Genomic DNA, 23,125 nt, shown 5'->3' with positions numbered 1-23,125 from the left:
ATATTTATGTATGAAGAAACACAGAAGCGTAAGGTTGTTATATTGCTGAGGTGATACAAGTAAATGGAACGATCAGCACAGATTTATCATACACAAATGAAAATACAGGCAAAATCTGTATCAATGAGATACATCACATACAATAAACAATAGCTGAACAGATCATAGGTTTATCCATTAAAATGTGAGAAACACTACTAGGCTTAATTATAATTACAATCTAACAAATTTCACTAACTTACCTCTTCCATAAGTAAAACTGGATTCAAACATACATCATTTATGTTATCTAAATAAGTCCGCTACACTGTATACTACAATGTCCCAGGCCTACATCACGTGTTTACAAGTAGCTGATATTATAACATTCACTATTTAGCATTAATGTATTGAAAAGTTAGACATGAAGATTCACCAAATGAAGTCTGAGACAAAGTGCAAGAAAACAAGGAAGATGTACATGTGTGATGACTAGGAGTACTTGTATTGTAACAACAACAACACATAATGAAAAATAAACATTTACATACATGTGAATTGTACAACTTATGAATACTTCATGCTTATTGCTTTGTGTTACCATAATGCAACTCAACTTGTGAGGACTTTCCTTCATTTCTAATCATAACCAATATAACTGAAAAAAGGACTTTGGACTACTTCCCAAAGAGCATTCTTCTTATGCCTCTGCTTTTGGCAAACACTTCTTCGGGAGTTATGTCAAGTGTAATGCTATAACCATGTCTTACATAAAACAAAAAAACAACACAAGTGCGGAGTTTGTAACTCGGTACAAGTGACTTTTATCAGTGTATTTCTTTGATCAACTACTGTACGCCACCTGGTGCTGTGGGACCGCACATGTGCCACATTTACAGCTTTGGAAGCTTCACCTCACACCACAGTAACAGAGCCAAAGACAAAGAAAAAATATAGCTGTTTAACTGTTAATGTACATGTAACTGGTATCGCAGACATATGAATTCTTAGCCTCTTTCATCTAGTGAAGACAAAACAAATTGTTCTCTGCTTTAATGTTGAAGTGATTTAATTTTTTTTCTTAACAAACACAGTCACATACATGTATGCCGAGAAATGCACCCTATTGTATGTATTTGTGATGTATTATTGGAGAGCTAAAGAGTGCATAGCTTCAGCTAAAGGTGGGAAATGTGAGTCTTATGAATTCCCCTCTGATGTATGCATTTCTTTATTTACAATGTAAATGGTAATCTGTTCCCCAGGTTATTTCACCTGCAAAAAGGATAAGACTAATACTGTGACCTGCAGAGGAAACAAATGCACGTCATTCAGAGTTCAATCAAGCTTGCCAGCATAATGTTGGTGGTTGACAGCAGAATACAGAAATATATGGTCAGCCCTCATAGAAGGCGAGGCGTCAGCATGCATATCATTATCCTGCTACATAGTAACAATGTGAAGAATTTATCCTGCAGAAAAAACATCAATTCAATCCAAAAAGCTGATGTATCTTCAGCAAATGACTTCAGCGACATCACTGTTTTCAGTCAAACAAAGGGGGATAACCTAGTCAGCAGATGCATACGGCTCGTGTGAGATATCCTCACAACCGTTGCTGTCCAATGAAAACACGATTACTTTGATTGATGGGGGATAAAGGAGTTAACACACTCTTTTTGTCAAAGCAACTGATGATATTCACCTTAGTTTGTCCTTAAGCGACTATGTAATCCTTTTACTTTTTCAATCTGTCAATCAAAAACTGCTATTTCATCGACTCAGTGTTGATTCAAGTAAGTAAATTGGACACCTACAAACATGAAGTTACTTGTGTTAAATTTCTCTTCAACATCAGGTTGTCGCAATTACTTCTGCTAATAATCAAGAAGGTGTGGTGGTACATTAGCTTTCTGAGAACTGTTCATTGTGGAGGGTGTATTTTAAAATCCAGCTTTTGTTGTTCTTTTGATAGTTTGTCAGATTCCAGTGAAGCGCCAGGCATAAAAAATGACTACTTGTGCGTAATGCACAAAAACCACTGATCAACTAAAGAAATAAATTAATACCATGCTTAAAATAAATAAGATACTTAATATATTACGAAGTGTTAAAATTTGTTCTACATTTTGTGCAACAATACACACTGATCTTTTTAATTTGAACTGTGTCACTGACCCACCCATATATTTGGGTAAATGAATTTGCATCAAAATTCATTCCAGTACTAGTTTCGATCTTGTTCTGAATTGAGATTTTGTGGAAGAAAATATATGCTCATGACACATCATACAAATGTACACCTCATACAGTGCGTGTAAAAAAATACCAAACAAGAGTGTGAACATGCAGGCATGATAAACCAGCAGTATGATCTGTGGGTAAAATGGGTCACTGCGGTACAGCTTCTGGATGGGGGGGTGATCATAATGGGCGATTAATACATGATTAATGCATGATAAGGATGATGCAGGATACCTGTACCAACCTACATGTGTCCTCTGACTCGTCCAGCTCCTTCAAACAGTAGTTAATGTTCGCTTCTGGGTCGTGGTTTGCTCTGAGAGGCAAGGTGGGATTAACATACAGCGTGAGAGAAACACATCTGAGTATAAACAGGTGCTTGAAGCAATGGGCACCGCAGACATGGTGGTAGTCTGGTGTGCCAACATTGCCACACAGTGTATCATGTCATTTTTTTTCTATCAGCCAAATTAACTGAATGTGTTAAACATGGCTTCCATGTATATAATACAGCTGACATAGTCACATGTACATGTAGAATATATATATATACAGAAAATAAGAAAGATCCAGTTTTGTTACATATTCTGTAAAAGTTACATTGAAATAAAAATCTTGTGATGTACACATAAAGTCTTTCAATTATAATAAGATAAAACAAATCAAGCTGCTCAATGGAAATCCTTAAGGTAACTGATAATTATAGTCAGAGGTGAACTGCAACTCTTTCAAATCTCTCAAAAATTATTGCCAACAGTCTTCTCTTTTCATTGTGCAAAACTGTGAAAACTAATTCATTTACTATTCATATTCTAAATCTTTATAATTAACCAACATAATTTACTGCCGAATGCACATGTACATCACTTATCTCTCTGTTTTTAGAACACTGAGCCTTCACTGGTTTGGCACAATGAATGCATCAGTGTGATCAGTGTGAAGTTTCCAAGTCCCAAAATCCAAGGAAAACGAGCCCAGATGTTTTGAGCAGATATGCAATAAATAGGCTGTCCAAATTTGAGTTGTTTATTTATGGACAAACATAATGTAAAAACTGCATACACAGAAAGAATACAAAAAAATAAAAAAAATAATACAAAAATGTAACACAATCACAATCATGTATCTATGCTTTTCCCAATTTTAACAGATGCACAAGCTTTGCAGTTCACCTTTATGTATAGGGTGCATGTAGCATACACATGCCAGCAAACAAAACCAATTGAGAGGTGATCCTCTTTAATCATGAATATCTTGAAGTGTTCCATGGAGATACGAAAGTCAGCCCATGCAGACAATAGGGGTTAACCTCTATCTATAAACAACCACCAACCACAGCCGCCAAGATGTTATATAATATCAAAGACTCAGTCATCAGATATCCACCAGCATATGGTCGGGATTACACGTCAAAATGCTTGGGGAACTGCCCTCCCTCTAAACCACACAAGCAGCATTCTTCCACAAACCAGAAATGACTTCTCGTTATATGTCTCCTATGTGTATTCCGTGCGATTGTATGTTAAATATCAAGACAGCATGCATATAAAGTTATAAAGTTGTCTATAACATCAAAATAATCCACGGGTAGTCAGTTCTAAATGCTACAGGATACATACACAAGTACATTGATCACTTCTTCTGCTTTTTTGAAACAGATTTAAGCTTGAAGCGTACTTTGGTTGAGAAGAGTTTATACATGCTGGGACTATAAGCAGGCTGTTATATTAGTCCCACATACATGTACTTGTTACATTCAATTGAGCCACTGATATCAATCATAGCTGTTTACAAAAAGGGAAAGGCTATGGGACAAAGGGAGTTTAGTGAAGTAAGAGGCATTTACTCCTCGCTCATATATCATGGATTAAAAGAAAACAGTGCTTTTTCATTTAAAACCTTCATGGAGGAGCGCCTAACTGATTTAAATCACAGGCTTATTTAAAGCAAATGATAATCTGATTAGAAGCAAGACAATGATGTGATTGTCACGAGTGCAAAAAAAAACTTTTCCCAACAATTTCATTCTCAGTTGGGCGATCTACATGTTGCTACTGGAGTCAAATTTCTTGCCTGGTTCCCATGATTGTTGTAAAAAAAGCAACAAAAAAGTCAACTTTTTGTGATAGCACCTTATTCCATGTGTGATTTACCCGATATAAATAAAGAACCAATTAAGATTTCATTTGTAGAGAAGATTACTTAATTATGGTGATGCCAACATTCACAGAACGAAATTATTTTTCCTATAATTGATTTGTTCAGTTACTCTCCAAGGTATTTTCCATGAAGCCCACAGTCTGATGAGACAAAAGTTGCCAGTGTTTGTAATCAACTAAACAAAACATGTTGTTTGCTCTTCTCCGGGCAGAGAATCACAGTAAGGCATTTTAAGAGTTGAAGCACCAAGAAAAAAGGTTAACGAGAAACAGCGATCAGTCCACAAGGGGACAGAGGGATATCAGGAGTATTGATCTGTTTATAGATCTGCCTCCACCAGACAAAGCCAAAGAAATCGTGGGGAGATATACGGCTATGTTAAATGCTAGTTTATTTATGACCCAGTCCAATATAGTCAGGATGCTATAAACCTTTCACTGGCTCGTCTACTATAAGCATTTTAAGGAGAACAGCCTGAACAAACCAGCAGAGAAAATAAAGTTCAGCAGCAACTACAGTCTGAGCAAGAGGTACTAAGGTTGACCTCTTGCCATGGAGGATCCGTCGACAAGAAATCGAACACCTGATCTTGCACTGGTGGGCGAGAACATGTGTAGATATAAGGTAAAGGTCAGAGGTATCAGTACATATGTTCTCACAAGATTGCATATAGATGATATAGCTCCCGGCCCAAAGCTTTGCCATGAATTAATAAAGTCTGAGAACTGCATTTACATGTGCGCATGTTGCAGCAGTCGCATTTAATACATACACATGCACACCTAGGTTCTCCCTGTAGTATACGCTTGAGAAACTGAAGTTTTACCTTGCAATTAACTGCACCAAACTTTTTTGATTAGAAAATGTGAATTCTTGATATTTTGTGATATTTCCAACTTGGCATTCTCTTGGCACTGTATCCCAATATATTTTTTCACTGTATAAATGAATACAAAATGAACAAAAACTTTATAAAATTAAATTGTGTCTAAATGCACAGTTGACCTTCCAATTACATGTACATGTACACAGAAAACTTTTTGGTGTACTAAATATACAAGAAATTTATATTTCCATACAACATAAAAAAAGTACAGGAAAATCACGAAACGAGGACTGTGTACATAAACATACAGACATCACAACAGTAAAGGGCAAATACACGAAGGCACGCATATCCTACCGGGGTGGGGTTATTGAGTGGGCAGGGTTTTTTCCACACTTCAGTTGGAAAATACAATCAAGTCACTCACCTGCGAACACTGTTATTATCTACTGATGCCACATACACTATTCTGCAAGCAAATAAGGCTAAATATGGGTGATGGCAAAATGGGATCATTACAGCTCTGGAAAAAGATTCATCTCATGGCACTTCACACACAGGAAAGTCAAGCTACTGCATGTGTTCATCAATCATGTCAAATTACATGCGCATGTAAATTGCATAAATACCGATACCTAAAAAACTACTAAGTCAGATTTCTACTTACAGTGCTGTACATGTATGCATTGAAACAACCTAATCTGCATGACTATTCACTGGTTTTAGGTATCAGTAAATCTCTCCATAACTTGTGATCAATCCATCCATCAAGTACATGTTTATATTAATTATCAATGTGTATTGAATTTACTGATTTACTTTCAGATTACATTATTACCCGTAACACAAAATCTCAGAGTAAGCCTGACATTTGTGTAAGTTTTGCTGGCTTTCATGGTCTGGGTATAAAAGCTTCAGTGGTATTCAGCCAAGCTGTTCTATTCATACATAAAACTATTTCTAAATGAAATGTACTGAAAGATAATAACTTACATAACGGCTTAACATCAAAACAGCTATGCCTGACTTGCTTGAAAATGACATGTTTGAAATCAACACTGCATGACTAAATAACACAGCAGATGCATCCTTACTTCATCAGCATGTATACATATACAAGTAAATATAAATGTGCTTACAGCTTGAGTTGTACATATATATATATATATATGTGATACAGCATAGCAGCAGACTAATGAACAGGAACCAACAGCTTATGTTAGGTGACCAATTTGGACTTGATTTTGGCAGCTCCTGGCTGAAACTGGCATTCTTTCAGGTCTGATAATAAATTACAGACCCTTGCCATCTGCATATTCTTGGAACTATAGTTTATTTACACAAGTTGTTGAAAAACCAGAAAAGGGCGTAACAAAAACAAATATGCTGTACTTATAATTAGTAATGGTGGCTGCCTTAAGTAGTGTTATGATATTAGGTTAAACTAGCCATATATTCTCAATCATTGTCATAATGACTTGTACGTGCATTTCTAACGCATTAATAAAATCATGTTACTTCAAGCTGGACAGAAAATGAGACATATAAAAACTTGAACCTGTAAGTTACACGTATGGAAATTCTATCTGATATCTGAGGGTAAAAATTCAGAGTACTTAATTGTCTGGAAACCTTATTTTTTTGTTATTTTATATAAAGCTTGAACGAGCAAAATGAAGTTAGATTTTCATTAAATCCAATCAATAAAATAATGCTGACCATCTAAATGCTTAAAAATTTTCCTCACTGCAAAGAAAACGATTCTTGTAAAAAGTTAGCATAATAGCCTGTCATAAATACTGTCAGGATCTCCTATGGTCATTTTCAGTTACAGCAATTCTTCAACCTTTTCTCACTTTTTCAAGGTGTTTATTCAAGCATACTCTGAAGGCTTTTTGTTAAGCTCTGAAAATGGCCAATCCAACCAATGCTGATTTCTCTCAAAAATCAAATTAAAACTGTGCAAACATTGCACTGAAAGTTACTCTTTCACATGTGAAAAGGTTGAGGAATTAGGGTTAGGTATTATCTGAAACAACATGTATAGTGAATCCATGTGTATACTTGTGGGACAAATAGTTTGTACTTCAATTGGTTAACTTGTCAAGAGGCGGACACGTTTCACTTCCACTCCAGGATTTTAGGGTTTGTTAATTGAAATCACTCTGCTGAACAAACTCTTGATCCCACGTTCCTTTGGAACTGTCAAACCAATGCTCAGGGAAGTAACATGAACAGGAAGATTTTAATCTGCACATGAATGTGCATGAAGGACATGGATCATTCCACACAGGGAAAGGGAAACGTACTGTATCTCTGTACACATCTGACATTTACACAAGTATGCAATAACAAGGCAAAATGAGACATCACAGAAAGGCAATTATGGTGAATGAAGCAGAGATGCTGATTACAACAAGGCCGCAAACAAATTAAGGCCAATGGAATCAGAAGGCTGACAAACTCTGCATTTTTTTCACAACTGGAATGTTAATAACACCAGCGGAAAATTATGACAAGAGCTAACCAAAACTAGATTAGCAATGCTACATGCATTAAATGCACAGAAACAATAGACTAGCACAATTTCTACAGAAAGACTAAAGCTACATTGCTAGCGCAAATATCCATCACCAAGAAGTCTTATATTACAAGTAAGTACAGTGTAAGTACAACTGCTACAAAACATACTCACTTCTCCCCTGGCTCTGTCGGTGGTTTGGTCAATGAGAATATGCTAAAAATAACAGCATTTAAATATGAATATTTTTGTTTGACATTCCCTATTAGTATCATAAGCGTGTGCAGTGAACTTGTACTCACATGCAGAAGGTGATTTGTGTTATCTGCTTTCATTTTAATGGCCCTAAGAAATCGCTTACATACACACTTTTAACTTTTTGGAAATCTGACAAAGCCACATGGAATAATAATTATGATAATTTAATTAGCACCCAAACAGCTGATAAATGCGAAACAATTAAAAAAAAATTTAACTGAAATACGTAATTTTGATCAGATCTGAAGATTTTTTTCTGTAGTGAAAGATTCTTACAATTGCTCGAAACTATAAACACAACTGCTTGACGGACATGTGGTTATAAACATCACCACCTTACCGTGAGGAAATGATTAAACAAATCTGACATTTTTTCACATCCATACATAAGACACATTATCTGGTTGTTCTCAGACAGATGCACATGCACTCCATGACTCCATATGTGCAAGTTTCAGTATCTCTCATCTTGACAAGACTCGACTCTTCCTACGATACGGGTCTGTCTTCCCAATTCGCTAGTCTCATTTCCATGTGATAATAAGCAAGAACAAGCTTGCATAAACCTTTATGTAGGTCTGTAAGAGAGTTATCAGGCAAGCCGTCTATCAGCATATCACACTCCATCTTCACAAGGTAAACACCCACTGTAACATGCAGGCCAGGACCTGAGCAGAACCACAGCATATTAACCTGGGCAAATTACACTAGCCTGCAGGAAAGGTGTTAATTATTTCTGTTTAATGTTACAGTGAACAGGCTTGACACCATAACAGACTACAACTACTGTAATAAATGGGTGTTGAGCTATGTAGTATGAGAAATAGATCACCATGTGCACTTGAAGAAGCCAGGGCATTATGAGCCATTGCTAACAGAAATCTTTAATTCGTACCGCTTTGTCTACTTGACTTTTAATTTTTTTCAGAATTTCCATCATGTCTCTACTCCTATTAAATGTAGGCTCATTTCGTGATTACAATGTAAACGTTTATGTATGCATAAAGTTTAGACATTTGATACATACATATACCAGTACATATCAAGATTCCAAAATCTTCTGCACATGAAAAATGTGTGACCAACATTAATTTTTTTAAATTAATTTGTGACCAACATTAATTAATTTTTAACTCACATGTACATCTGTAAGTATGTGCAGTACTTATAATGCAACAAATTCAATTTCACAGCAGTGAACAGTAACGATTTTCTTCCAGGTTTATAAATCAATTATGCAAATTTTTCTGCTAAGTGCAGAAAAATCGAAGGCAGGATTGATTGCTGTAATCTGGTCTGATTGATAGACCGCTAACCTTGTCTGACAATGACAGGCTGACCGATGCCAGCCTATTTTCTCCAGGGGCTTATGTTTTTGTCACTGATTCACTCGACTAAACACATGATGAACAACACCATGATTATATACTGGGTGTAATCATAACACTCTTAAATATGAGATTATTCAAAATGTTTAAAACTAAACACTTTGATATTTCACATCTCAACCTCATTTATGCTGTTGTCAGACAAGCCCCAGAAGAGCAGATGGTGACATGCATGCATGCACAATCTATTTCTTTCATGATGTTCAGTCAATTTGTTAAAGAACCAATTATGATCAAAAAGTGGCTAAACACTGGGGGAATTCAGTAGAACGAGCTGGGCAATTTTCAAGAAATTATTTCAACATGTGGCTTGAAAATAAATTTTGCAACATCAACATAAAAATTAAAACACCAAGAAAAAAATGCAAGAGCTGGAGTACTTTGTAACATAGATGTACATGTACACATGTATATATACATGTATCAATTAATCAAAAATGACTCCCAATGCTGTGGATAAGTTATTTATTTTATATACTATCTTAAAGATGAATTCCAGTCATGGAGGTAGTCTGAGATAATTATATCCAATCATTCTCGTACACTGTTCTTGTGCAAATCTGACACACATTTGTAGAAGTAATTTTCAAGTATGTCAAACATAGGATATTGGGAGTGTGCAACATAAAAATCTGCACACGAATACGTAATAAACTAAGACAGATCTATAAACAAATACAAGCATGTACATGTAGCTTTAAAAGTGACAAGCACTATTCCTTTTTTCAAGGCTTATCAAAACCGTATTATGTCAGTAATAGCTGGTCTGTGTGTTATGATAGTAGAACATATATCAGATACAGCCTGGTACATGGGTGGCCTTTCGGCCCCCGCTTTAATAAAAAGTCCCAAATTGACGAGGAATGGCTGTTGAATTTGCCAGTATGAGGGTGGCATGTGTGGTATATAACTAATGTAGGAGTACTACCAGTTGGCCTGCCTACAGTGAAGAGGCCAAGCTGGCAGGTGTACATATTTTAAGGGGGAACTGGCATCAGTTTTATATGTACTGACAATTGAGAAATCTCACCAGGACTGCATGGCCAGTTGGAGTGTATGGCCATCAAGTTCTTTCTAGAGCCACATATATGCTCTGGTTAGAACATTATCACTAGAAGGGACATTAAGATGTCTTAATATGTTCTTGATTCACTCCAAGCACTCAATCCCCTCCAACATGCATCATATCCACTTACCAAATCTAAATGTATTTAAAAGTGTGATACCAGTACCTGAATTATTAAGCAATTTGTTCTACGAGCTCTTAACCAAATTAAAAACAGAGCGTTAACAATCTATATACAAAGATTATTTTGGGTTTTTATTTCGATATGATTTTAGGCAATGAAACACTTTGCAAAACTGTGGTGTCATGTATATTCCATTAAGATCTTGTCATCATCCACACTTTGATGTCTGCTATAATGACTACTCATTACTGTTTCTTACTGGGTATGTTCATGACATGCTGTCAGTAAAAACAGTTTGGATACATGAAAGCATCATATTTATGTCAAATTAATTACTACCGTAAATACTTCAACCTTTTGGCGTGTTTGCAAGGTGTTCATTCAAGCATATTCTGAAGGCATTATACTGTGTAGGCCCAATCTAACCAATGTAGTTTTGTCTCCAAGATCAACGTCATAAATGCGTAACGTCAAAAGGTGCGTAAATTATACTGAAAATTGCTTTTTCATACGTGAAAAGGTTGAGGAATTAGGGTATATTAAATACTTTAATATTGTAACTAGTGGCGCTGGTAAATAAGTGGAAATGGGTGTTGGTTCAATGCTGTAAGTTACTGATGCTGCAGAATCAGTTATTTGAAAATGAAAAAAGGGAAATGAAACGTAATTTTAGGGATGTACATGTATGTAGTTTATAAGTCAATGGTCTGTAGTTAATATCTGTTATAATGTACATGTACATTTGAAATGCTTCTTTATTTACATAAAGCAAATCTGAATATACAAATATATGAAATTTAATTAATATCAAAATATACTGAAATATAATCAATGTATTTAAAAGAAACAAAAGGTTTAATGTTGTGGCTTTGATGCTAATGAACCTTGAACATGGTTTAAGTGAATATTCGTTTTATTAATAATTGTGCTTTGTAAGTAAATTTTGATCAATACCCTCACCTAGAGCAGTTGTTTGAAAGCCTTTTAGCTTGATAGAAATAAAAATATTATTGGGGGCAGCTGTTTACCAGGCTTTATTTAGCTAAAGTCCATATACATAGAGAAACCAGCATATTCTCTGTCTTATTATTCTGAGAAATATTTAGAAACTGAGAAACTGAGAAATATGCCTGCATGGCTTTGATATTAGCACTAGCTACCGTGGATACACATTGGTCTTTATGATCTAAATGTATTCATATGATAATTTTTTAGTAACGGCTGGTTAAGTCTGAGAGGATTTACATTGCCTCTCAGGCACGACGATGTGTAAGTACATGTATATAGTGACAAAAAAAAAAATGGAGTTAATTAAAAACAGAATCAGATAAAAACTAAATACTTTCCATTACAGCTGCAGTATTTCTAGTTCTCCAAAAAAGCGGCCTATACATTTGCTGGATAGATACACGTACAACATTGTGTTTAGCCTGAAAGTTACATGTATACAATGCATCAGGTTTGGTGTCTGAACAGACAATACAGCTTCACCAGACATGGTATAGGTGGAGATAAGCAATGACGTAGATGGTGAAGATGAACATACAATGGGAAGATTTAGTCATGTTCAGTTTACATACCAGTGGTTTTGATTATATGTCTGCCAGTGCTGCACAGCATGGTTATCTGCTGTTTCGGATATGGGTAAACACAGAGGCATGGGTCAGGTACAGGATTACATAGCACTGCAAAACTAAACTGTTTATAAAATCCAATGCTACTTAACACAGCTTAAGAGGGTATAATCACCTGAGCCTATGAGCCTTTTCCGCCTCCAGAGTAACCAGTTCCTTTGGCAGATGGCCCATGAAGGAGCCTGTACGCTGTCGGTTTGTAAGAACTCGAACATGCTGTCAAATTAAAAAATCATTAGATAAAAAAACTGTTAACACATGCAGTAAGCAAAGATCATCAATCACAACAAACAGTACCACCTATTTCCTCTCCCGGCTATCACATCGGGAAAACATCTTCATCAGAATAAAGTATCTGGGTCATTAGCTTGTCAATAGTTCTGTAACTTGAGTCAGGAACATTTACATCCTGTCCATTATTACTTTTTACACACATGTATCCATGTACATTGAGGTTATTCATCACGTCAAATGAATTTTGCTTTCCCTTCAATCTGAATAATAACAGTACCTGTAACTAAATCTTGAACCACAGGCCTGCTGTTGTGAAAGGAGGGTGCAGTCGTAAATTCATTAAGAGATTAAGAGATCTCGAAAACTCATTTTAATGAACCCAAAAAGTGAATGCACCGCAATTTGACCACTTTAAAGCTATACTTGAACTCACAGTAATATAGGTCTACACTGTACACCATGATAGTGGGTCAGGGGCTGTATATATGTATATGTAAACAATATGCAAGCTGGTGTGAAAAAAGCAGGTGTAAAATCTCATTGGGAACTGATGTTTACAGTTCCATGGACAAATTGAATTCCTGCAGGTGCAAGTTTCTGCAGGTACAGTAGGTGTAGGTCACCACATGCTGTTTTTGTAACATGTACTTAAAGAGGAACATTATTAGCAAACAAAATTTCTTTGTAAAAATGTAAAATAACCAGAAACAATGGTGGCATATATTTTTGTGTGCAAAATTTGAAGTCAAAATGTGTAAAATTAGTGTTTAAAGTAAGCTTAGCTCTGCTCCCAATCAAGCAAGGACAAAGGCAACATTTGGCTCTAAGCAGTGTCTGGCACTGCACGTTAAATTTGGTAATGTCATAAAGTTTTTTTCACAGCATGACATCACCAATCACAGATGTTTTGAATAAAGGCGAATTGGTCCAAGGTGGAAATTCCATGTTTTGAAGCTGTATTATTAATTTGGAGGTAGCTAGGTAAAAATAAATACTTGAATATAGATGATTTGCAATGCCAGCCATCTTTGAGGTAAGTTTGTGTATATTGCCCACTGTATGCCCTTACCAGCCGAGGGCCTCTGCCAAGCTTAGGACACCTCTAACAACAGACACCCAGTGGGCAATACCCAATCTTACCTCAAAGATGTCACTGGGAATCACCTATTTCCTGTTAAAGCCATTTTGGTATACACTCTGTTGTTGTTTGAAATTCAGGGTAGGAGCTGTTGCATGTACTGCATGATTTAATATGTTTCTACCTATAGCTTCCATAAATTGATTATCTTGTTTGGTTTGTGAATACCACCATGATGTAATGCTGATTGCAGATACATAATCCTGTCAGATCACAATGGTTTATTAAATTTTTAACACCATGTACATTCACAAAGCAATAATTCTGTTAACTTGACGGATTCATTCTGAAAATATTTCATATTTCCCCAAAGGTTTAACCATCTGAGAAAGCTTGATGCATTGCATATATCTTTATTTCTGCTCCAGAACATAGGATCACTTGTACCATGCATGATTATGTCTAAACTATGTGTTGTGATGGAAAATGAGGTTGGTATAAATTGCAGCTGCTTCATAAAACAACATCTTGCCTCCAAGTGAACTGATTAATCTAGTCCTGCTGATTTTGTGGCACAGGTGGCACTATATAATGCCTACTGCTGCTTGTTCATGCAACATCCAAATGTTACAGTGAAATGATGCAAGAAATTATTATCAGCTTCACCTTTCCTTTGGGTTTTTGTAAACAATGGCAATGCCTGATGGGGCATCATAGTAATATAATTTCTGCCCTCTAATAATTTTGAGATTCCTTTATAAAAAAATGGATGAGCATACCAAAAACTTTTCCATAAAAGTCTCTCGAGTTAAATGTCAATGTCAAAATTAAAAGAAAAGAAAAAAAAATCCCCTAATCATGATTGTTCTGTTTTATAAATGTCAGGCCTCTCAAATAATCACAAAATTCATGAACTGAAACTTGTTGTTTTTTTTAAAACAAACTATCTAAGCCAACAAGCAAATACTTCATTCAATAATTTAAAAATATTTAAAACAGACGACAATAAAACTTTGTTTGGTTGTTTTTTTTTGTTTGACTTACAGGGTCATCAGAGGTGGAATCTGTTCCAATGTCATCATCAACTTTCCTTTTTCTGCACCACCAACCATTGTCCTGGCAATAGGAGACAAACACAAACAACGGCATGTAACCCAGGGTGACCCAAGCTTCCCAAGGCTCCACCACTCCTGGAGAGATGTACTGTACAACTAGCAGCATCCATATATAGGCCCACAGTGACCACACAGCTGTCACACCAAACACCCCAAACTCACGGATTTTCTTCACGTTGGGCGCTGGAACACTAACTATACAAATTGCTGTGATGATGAGAAGATTGAAGGCTGCACTGCCGATGATGGTAAATGTTCCTAAACCGTCTCCAGTATCTTGTCCCAGACGTAAACCTGTTTCGATCACAGCTAGTAAAATCTCTGGTGCGCTACTACCCAATGCCATCAATGTCAAGTTGGCAACAGTTTCGTTCCAGATGAGCACCTCGATTTCAACTTTCTTTTGTTGTGTTTCATCCCATCGTAATACTTTCCTCTTCTTACTAGTGATGACCTCGATACTGGACATGAAGACATCGCTGATGATGGCAATGCCCATGAAGAACCAAAGCAAACAGAGGATGTAGAGTATACCACGCAGCCATGTCGCCCACAGGTTCTCTGCAGGCAGCAGTAACCAGCTTGAGCAGGCTTCTTTACCTGCTTCCACAAACTCTACTATGTAACCATTGGTGTAGTTAACCCTTACAGAAGTGCTCATTATGGAATTCTTCTGCTAATAATTATGCTCTCCTCACAGACTAGGAGCTGAAAGTTCATCAGAAGATCTTCTCAGTCATCTGCTCCTGAAAATAGAGAAGACAACCAACATTAGAGCATTGAAAGCTTTCAAATAGCAGTTTTTTTATCTGATTGTTGTTTAACTTATGTAACAGAGTTCTGTTTATGGGTAGTGGAAACCAGGGTGCCTGGGCTAAACCATCAACATCTGGCAGGTACATGCAATCTGCAGACTTTCCCAAGTGTGATATCAACACCATGTAACACTGGTGGAAGACAAGTGGTCTTTCACAATTGTTAGATGGTGCAAATATGAGCTTCATCAATCGTTTGTTGTCACCACGCCCTATGAACAGGGAAAGCTGGAGAAACTTCCTTGTCCAAGATCGTGGCCACTACAGGAAACAGGGAAAGCTGGAGAAACTTCCTTGTCCAAGATCGTAGCCACTACAGGGAACAGGCAAAGTTGGAGAAACTTCCTTGTCCAAGATCGTGGCCACTACAGGGAAGAGGGAAAGCTGGAGAAACTTCCTTGTCCAAGTTCGTGGCCACTACAGGGAAAAGGGAAAGCTGGATAAACTTCCTTGTCTAAGATCATAGCCACTGAGGAGGTAAACATTAAGTACATATGCTTTATGTTCACCTCCTTTAATTGTATTATCTGCATGTATTAAAAACAAATCTGGTCAAGTTCTGCACACAGCAACATCACTGTCTTGTGTTTTCAATACACCTTCACCTGATGAGGTAAAGATCTGCAGTCACAAACAATTAAATGGTTTGTTTACTTAACCTTACACACCCAATGAATTAACAAAGAATTTTCAGATCGCAAGGATGCTGGCTAGTGGTTATGACATGGCTTTTGAGATGTATATTTCTTTTTCAGACCTATAATAAACCTTAACTACCTTATTTATTTGGTTTAAAAAAAAAACAAAAAAACTCAAGAGTACTTCACTTAATACTCTAGGCCAAGTACCTCCTCCAGAAAGCCTCTTAACAAATGGGGAAGCTATTACAAAAGCAAAACCTTACTTATATGTACTGTGGTTTACAAACAGCCATTACTGGGAGGAGTCCTCATGGGTATAATGCAAACAATACCCACAATGATCCATCGTCATCCATATTAAAATACACTGTGACAATAAATTAGGCTTCAATGAATCCATTTGCCTTTATTCAGAGGAGCATATAAGCAGCTGTAAAAGTACATGTAGTTTTCATTCCTGCATATTACACGTATATAAACATTGTCTATGTTTAAGATTACAGAAAGTGAAGGATGTAAAGAACCCATGATTTGGATCATTAATTATGACCGACACAAAGACAATGGATATGACTGTAGGACTTCTTTTCAGAAGTTTATGGACATGTGCTTCTCTACATATGCATTCCTCTGGCAAATACATATGGAATAGGTCTAAGCCAATAATTCCATGATTTTCTCATCTAAAGCAAGCTTTACTCAGGCTAAGCAGAAAAATATAGGACAATATAAATGTGGACAATACTGTTTTTGTTCCTGTGTACATTATTTATAAGTAATCCTTGTATGGACAGGATATGTTTTTCAAGCCTTTTTATCATTTGTGAGTTGTGGAGCTATTAGAATTTCTTCAATTATCCGGGGACAGAAGATTTCCCTCATACATGTACACAGGTCTGGCTGCAAAGGTTATTAATCATTTGCTATATGCCATGATAGCCAAGAAAACTGCTGTAAACTGTAAACATCTTGTGCAAGGTTCGCATCATGACGGCCGTGTATGCATCAGTCCCCACATACATGTATCAGCTAATAAACATGGATGTAAGCTATATATATACCAGACTTTAATTTCCACCTATATATATATATGTAATATATATATAAATTTGGTGGCACTTACCCAACTACAAGGCCCACACTACCTTGTGAATTATGCCCACCAGAATCTCACAAGACCAGCCAGGACTGAGACTGCCTTGTAAATTATGCCCACCAGAATCTCACAAGACCAGCTAGGACTGAGACTGCCTTATGAATTATGCCCACCAGAATCTCACAAGACCTGCCAGGACTGCACACTGCCTTGTGGATTATGCCCATCAGAATCTCACAAGACCAGCCAGGACTGCACACTGCATTGTGAATTATGCCCACCAAAATCTCACAAGACCAGCCAGGACTGTACACTGCCTTGTGAATTATGCCCACCAGAATCTCACAAGACCAGCCAGGACCGCACACTGCATTGTGAATTATGCCCACCAGAATCTCACAAGACCAGCCAGGACTGTACACTGCCTTGTGAATTATGCCCACCAGAATCTCACAAGACCAGCCAGGACTGCACACTGCATTGTGAATTATGCCCACCAGAATCTCACAAGACCAGCCAGGACTGAGACTGCCTTGTGAATTATGCCCACCAGAATCTCACAAGACCAGCCAGGACTGAGACTACCTTGTGAATTATGCCCATCAGAATCTCACAAGACCTGCCAGGACTGCACACTGCCTTGTGAATTATGCCCACCAGAATCTCACAAGACCAGCCAGGACTGAGACTACCTTGTGAATTATGCTCACCAGAATCTCACAAGACCAGCCAGGACTGCACACTGCCTTGTGAGTTACGCCCATCAGAATCTCACAAGACCAGCCAAGACTGCACACTGCCTTGTGAATTATGCCCACCAGAATCTCACAAGACCAGCCAGGACTGAGATTGCTGTTTATGTAATACAAGGAACCTTCATGATTACTTTAGATTAATGTGGTAAATCACACCATGACAAGTGTCCAACCCACTCCACTAGAGCAGCTGTATGTGTTAACTACCACCTATTAAAAATGGGAATTTATTGTTTCCATGTAATTCCTTGGTCTATTAGTCTTGACTTGTGCACTTGGCCCATTGCATATAAGCTGTGCATTGTACTTAAAGACTGCCCACTTGCATTGCATCGGCTTGACCCGCTCAGTTTTTCGTCAAGAACTAGAGTTTATTATTTTGTCTACCAAAACAGCCTTAGTAGATTAAGTAGCCCATGACCTCCACAATAGGTATAAGTACTTTTAAGTAGATGGTTCAAGCATTGGTAACTAATGCTGGTTCCGCCTAGTGAACAAGACAGCTTTAAATGTGTCCATCAGGAAACGTCACTCTCAGTGCTTATAAATCGTTCTGAAGATGTGCATACAGGCCAACATGTATGTACATATTATACGTATCCACACTTCCACCCCTATAATTGATAAGACGTGGCTTCGTTAACTTAGCATTCAAAAGTATATTTGGCAGCCACCAGGCAAGACAACTAAATAAACAACACGGTAGGTGAACCAGCTGAATCCCTGCCAAGTGAAAAAAAAATCTGGGCAGGTGTTGTCCAATTTTATGGACAAACCCTATTAATCCTACTAAATAAGATATCTAATTTTCTTTTAGTTCTCTCTGGGCTAGCTTGCTTGTATTTGGCTCTTTATAATAATCATAACTTTAGATTAGATATGTAAATAAAAGAAAGCAGAATCAGCAGTCTGTAAGTGATACTGACCTGGCCATCTAAAGGATATAGTACTAACCTGAGGTAAGTGTGGCATACAGACCATGTGGCAGTAAGAAAACAGAGCTGCAGCAGGGAGTTTGGCAAGAGTGTGTTGGTACATGAATGAGGCTATCGCCTTACCAAGGGCTGTCCGCCAGCCAGTAGATGATAAATAAAGGAAGGAAGAAGCAGCTTGTGCCCACTGGGCCTTATACACAATGTACCCCTGTTAAACTTCAGGCCTGACACCTCCAGTCCCTCTGTCTGCATAAACAATTTATGGAGGTCTCCTACATGAAGCTATGTAGTCTTAGTCTTATACTCTTCTAATTGCATATTTTTCTGTAGATACATACATGAAGGGACTATACATAAATTCATTTTTGCATCAGTCTCCTATTTATGCATTTAAGGTGACACCAATTTTATTCTGAGTATTTATGGGTGAGCCAATACTAAAAAATCCAAAACTGGAAGAAAACAAAACTGAAAATCCACCTTTTTATTTTGATCTTGAGATTTATGGAAATTTTCTGTTTTTCAAGGCCTTCAGATCATGTACATGGATATCTTCAACAGGAAATATTGCTGTTACAGTTCAAAGTTTCCACAACTTACATAATTTTCAAGTTTTATTTTGACAACACCATGACAACACTGAAAAAATTTATTTTGCCCATAAAACAACAATTTAAATTGGTGTGGCCTAAGGGAAGAAAAAAAAAAGTTGTAATTTGATTTCTCTCGATTGCGAAGAGTATTGAATGTGACAGAGTGTAGGTCCCCCTTGCATGTAGACGTATGTGGATGGGACACCGGCAGAAGTCCGAAGTGAGACGTATTATGTCATTTCAGTAACGCTTGACATTCCACTGCAGCGTGTCAAGAGCGCAAATCTTGTGGGAGTACCCCACTGATGTTAACAAATCTTCCTGCCCTTGTAAAGTTATCTCTAAATAGCTGTTTTAATGAACATTATTTCTGGTGGTTGATGGTTGTTTACTTGTCCTTAATTTGATGAATTTCTTTATTCATCTGACTGTTTTTTAACACCAGAGCCATGAAGTTTTCACTTATTAAATGATTGATCAATCTGATGTGGTAGTGGTCTTCAGCTTAATTGTCACCATGCCAGGACCCACAAAGAATGACAGTACCCGAATTTGATTATAGTGACAACTGGAAAAAAAAAACAGGGCAGCAGAAAGTGTGATCGATTATCACAGCACAGGGGCAGCGAAATGTCACGGATCTTAATGGGGAAATCGAGGGGTGAAGCAGACGAAACACTATCTATACTATACTAGGCAATGGTCCACCGGCTGCCTTAAGGGCAAGGATGCTCTGGCCTGTTACATTGTTAGGGACGAATTTAAAGCGATAAAGATATGATATAGCGTCATACAACTTTGGGGGCCTAAGAAAAACTTTGTACCATTCAAGCCGTATATAGGTAAGGGTCCAGGGGCCTTCTAAGGCCTGGAAGCCTTTTAGATAGCTGGAATCGTGTTTTAGGTATTATATTCAAAGATACCAAGATGCTTGTTAATAGATATTTTTGTAGTTCTGTTAAAACTTGAGACCTATATAGACTCACAGAGTCAAGTATGTAGGGGTAAACATCTGGATGCATTGTATATACAAGTCAAAAATAAAATTCTGTGTAAGTTTGCATTTTCCGTCAAATGAAAGAACACAGAAGAAGCAATTTATGCAGTTTGGCGATAGCAGTGGGAACAGGTGTAAATGACACATTACAAACTTAGTCACAGTTAAGTATTGTAATAGAGAATTCCACCAATATTTTATTGTAACGACATTCATTCAAGTTTTTGGGGGGTTTCCCAAATACATGGTGATTAGATACACGGTCAACATGTATGATTGAGAGCTTGAGTATTGCCTTCCCCACTGAACAAGTCAAGGAGCAATTGCCACCCATGAGCACCCCTGCCAATCAACATACATACACATCATTCACCTATTTGTGGTAGGAATAGGGACCCATCAAATGCCCGGCAGTGGGACCCTGATGCCATTTTATTAATGTCAAACATTTCTTTCCAAGCTCATCATTGTGAAGTCACAATAAACATGGACTGACACTGCAGTGGAAACTAATACACTGTAACATTGTAGACGATGTGCTACTATCATTTTTTAACAATTATGGCTTTAGCTCCTGCTTCACACTAGCGCCACATCAGGAAATTTAAAAATCTGTTGCCTCCCCTCTGAAATATTGTTGTCTTCTCACTACAATTTGACCTATATCTGTTTTTCTAATCGGCTTGGAAAGATAATAATCTCTTTTCAATTTGACTATTACAGATACGAAATTATGTCATCATTAGTATTTTGCCATTAATAAACATAGCAGATCAAAAAGCTTTGACGTAATTACATCTTAACTTATGGTCTCACTAGGAGAGAGCTTTGTCTAATAGGGCAATTTGTTTCTGGTATATTATATGGTATATTTCTATATATATACGCAGAATACATAAACACTGAGTCTTCAATAAACTAACACCTGTTCCAACAAAAGTGCCGAAATAAATAAAAAAAGACATGATGTATCTTTCATCATATCCAATGTCTTGAGTGTGTTGTTAACAAGCAATATCCTCATACATACTACACACATAAATATCTACTCTACACGAACATACAAAATAAGCATGGCCCTGCAAGAGAGGCCTGAGCTAACCATGCTAACAAACTCAAGGCACTGCTGGGCATGTGACTAGTACGGTTATTAATGCACTCATGTACTGTAACAGTACTAAATGCCGTGTGCATTGTATCTGGCAGAGAGGTGGAAGTCATTTATAAAGTGAATGGAATTATATTGTCCTATACATGCATACAATCATTTACATGTGGATAGTTTTAACTTATATACATGTATGATCAACTGTATAAACTTACTTAAGCACTTGGGATGCAAAAGTTTGTATTTACCTCAATAGCTGTAATGGTAAGGAGTAATAAGAATATTATCTGTCATCCGCATTTCCACAGGAATATACCAGCCATGCCCACAAACTCTATATATGTTACTCCTGCATCCACTGTTTAGTGCCTTCATGAACAGCACATCATCATGAAGATTTTTCAGAACCACAGGACCATGTAATCACCAGGTAATGCTTCACAGCACACACTTTTGGCCAGCCAGCTTGCTTGTGGCAGGGCTGTATGCATGTGCACCAACATGTACCATGCCTACTGTAAAAGGTGCCACTCACCCACCCTTGGCAAAGGCTTAACACTTAGTTACTGAGAGTGAGGTATACTGCATAGGTACCACATGTTGTTGCATCTACCTTGGAAAAGCTAGGCTATTTTAAACTGTATTATGTACAGGCTGAGATCTACTGGCATACATGAACTAAGGCTAACAGGAGCCTCTGGCTCAAATCCTACACTTCAAGCTTATTACCAAAGTGTGACCAGGGCCAAGCAGGCTGGTGTAGACCAAGGCTTTAAGAGCCAATAACTCAACTGTGAAGTATGTGATTGTCAGGTATTATTGTTATGTTTCACTGCTATATATCTACCCATACCAGAGGAAATGAATTGGTGGTTGTTATCTTTACAGGAGGAACAATATCACTAACTCACTTCAAGACTACTATTTTAGGCTATTACTAGCTTATCCTTTTAAATTCAAACAACGGCAAAGGGTCAGTGAAAGAAGTGCTGAATTTATACCACAAATGTATGCACTAGTGCCAGTATCAGGGCCAAATACAGCTTTTTATTTTGGTCACCATTTTAGCAAGGTAATTTGGGTTATAATATTTTCAGATGTTAAGAAAAGGTAACTTAATGTTATATATAATAAAATAAAATCATAGTGTCCATATTATTATCATGTGTCCATAATACAGTTTTTTACAGTCAGTTCACATGAATATGAAATTTTTTAAAAAGCACTGAAGTTTTCATCAGGCAATATTCATCATAATTTGGGCTTACGTAGGTTATGTGGTAATTTGGGCACCTCTAAAGTGTATCAAAATATATTTGTAACACTAACATTCTAAACTTTCATAGCAAATTTAACACAATATCACCTATAAATATATCAGACATCAGTTTTTTTTAAGTGGATTAAACTATCGGTATAGTAAAAGGGTTTAAAAATTTCACAAATATCTGGCGAACAAAATATAGAGTCACACTGCTGTAGAATATAATAAAAACAAAAAAATAACTTTGAAATATTATCTTAACCTTAATGAAACGAACAACAATACACACTCCCG

At 37.0% G+C, this 23,125-nt stretch overlaps 1 protein-coding gene across 1 annotated transcript in view; it reads right to left on the bottom strand.

Annotated features, from left to right (window-relative positions):
• LOC135473184 (sodium/calcium exchanger Calx-like) overlaps nucleotides 1-21,988 on the bottom strand; it is a 28,678-nt gene extending 6,690 nt beyond the window's left edge. The window contains exons 1-6 of the mRNA XM_064753027.1: nucleotides 21,816-21,988; nucleotides 14,557-15,373; nucleotides 12,316-12,416; nucleotides 7,905-7,946; nucleotides 5,637-5,678; nucleotides 2,468-2,539 (exon numbers count right to left, since the gene is read on the bottom strand). Coding sequence (XP_064609097.1) covers nucleotides 2,468-2,539; nucleotides 5,637-5,678; nucleotides 7,905-7,946; nucleotides 12,316-12,416; nucleotides 14,557-15,288 — 989 coding nt within the window. The 5' untranslated portion in view covers nucleotides 15,289-15,373; nucleotides 21,816-21,988. The remainder of the gene's footprint in view (nucleotides 1-2,467; nucleotides 2,540-5,636; nucleotides 5,679-7,904; nucleotides 7,947-12,315; nucleotides 12,417-14,556; nucleotides 15,374-21,815) is intronic.
• Between the last annotated feature and the right edge of the window lie 1,137 nt (nucleotides 21,989-23,125).

The sequence above is a fragment of the Liolophura sinensis genome, chromosome 8, assembly GCF_032854445.1.
Source record: "Liolophura sinensis isolate JHLJ2023 chromosome 8, CUHK_Ljap_v2, whole genome shotgun sequence".
NCBI classification, from domain to species: domain Eukaryota; kingdom Metazoa; phylum Mollusca; class Polyplacophora; order Chitonida; family Chitonidae; genus Liolophura; species Liolophura sinensis.
Note: the sequence above shows the minus strand (reverse complement) of the source record. Positions and strands in the feature narration are given on the sequence as shown.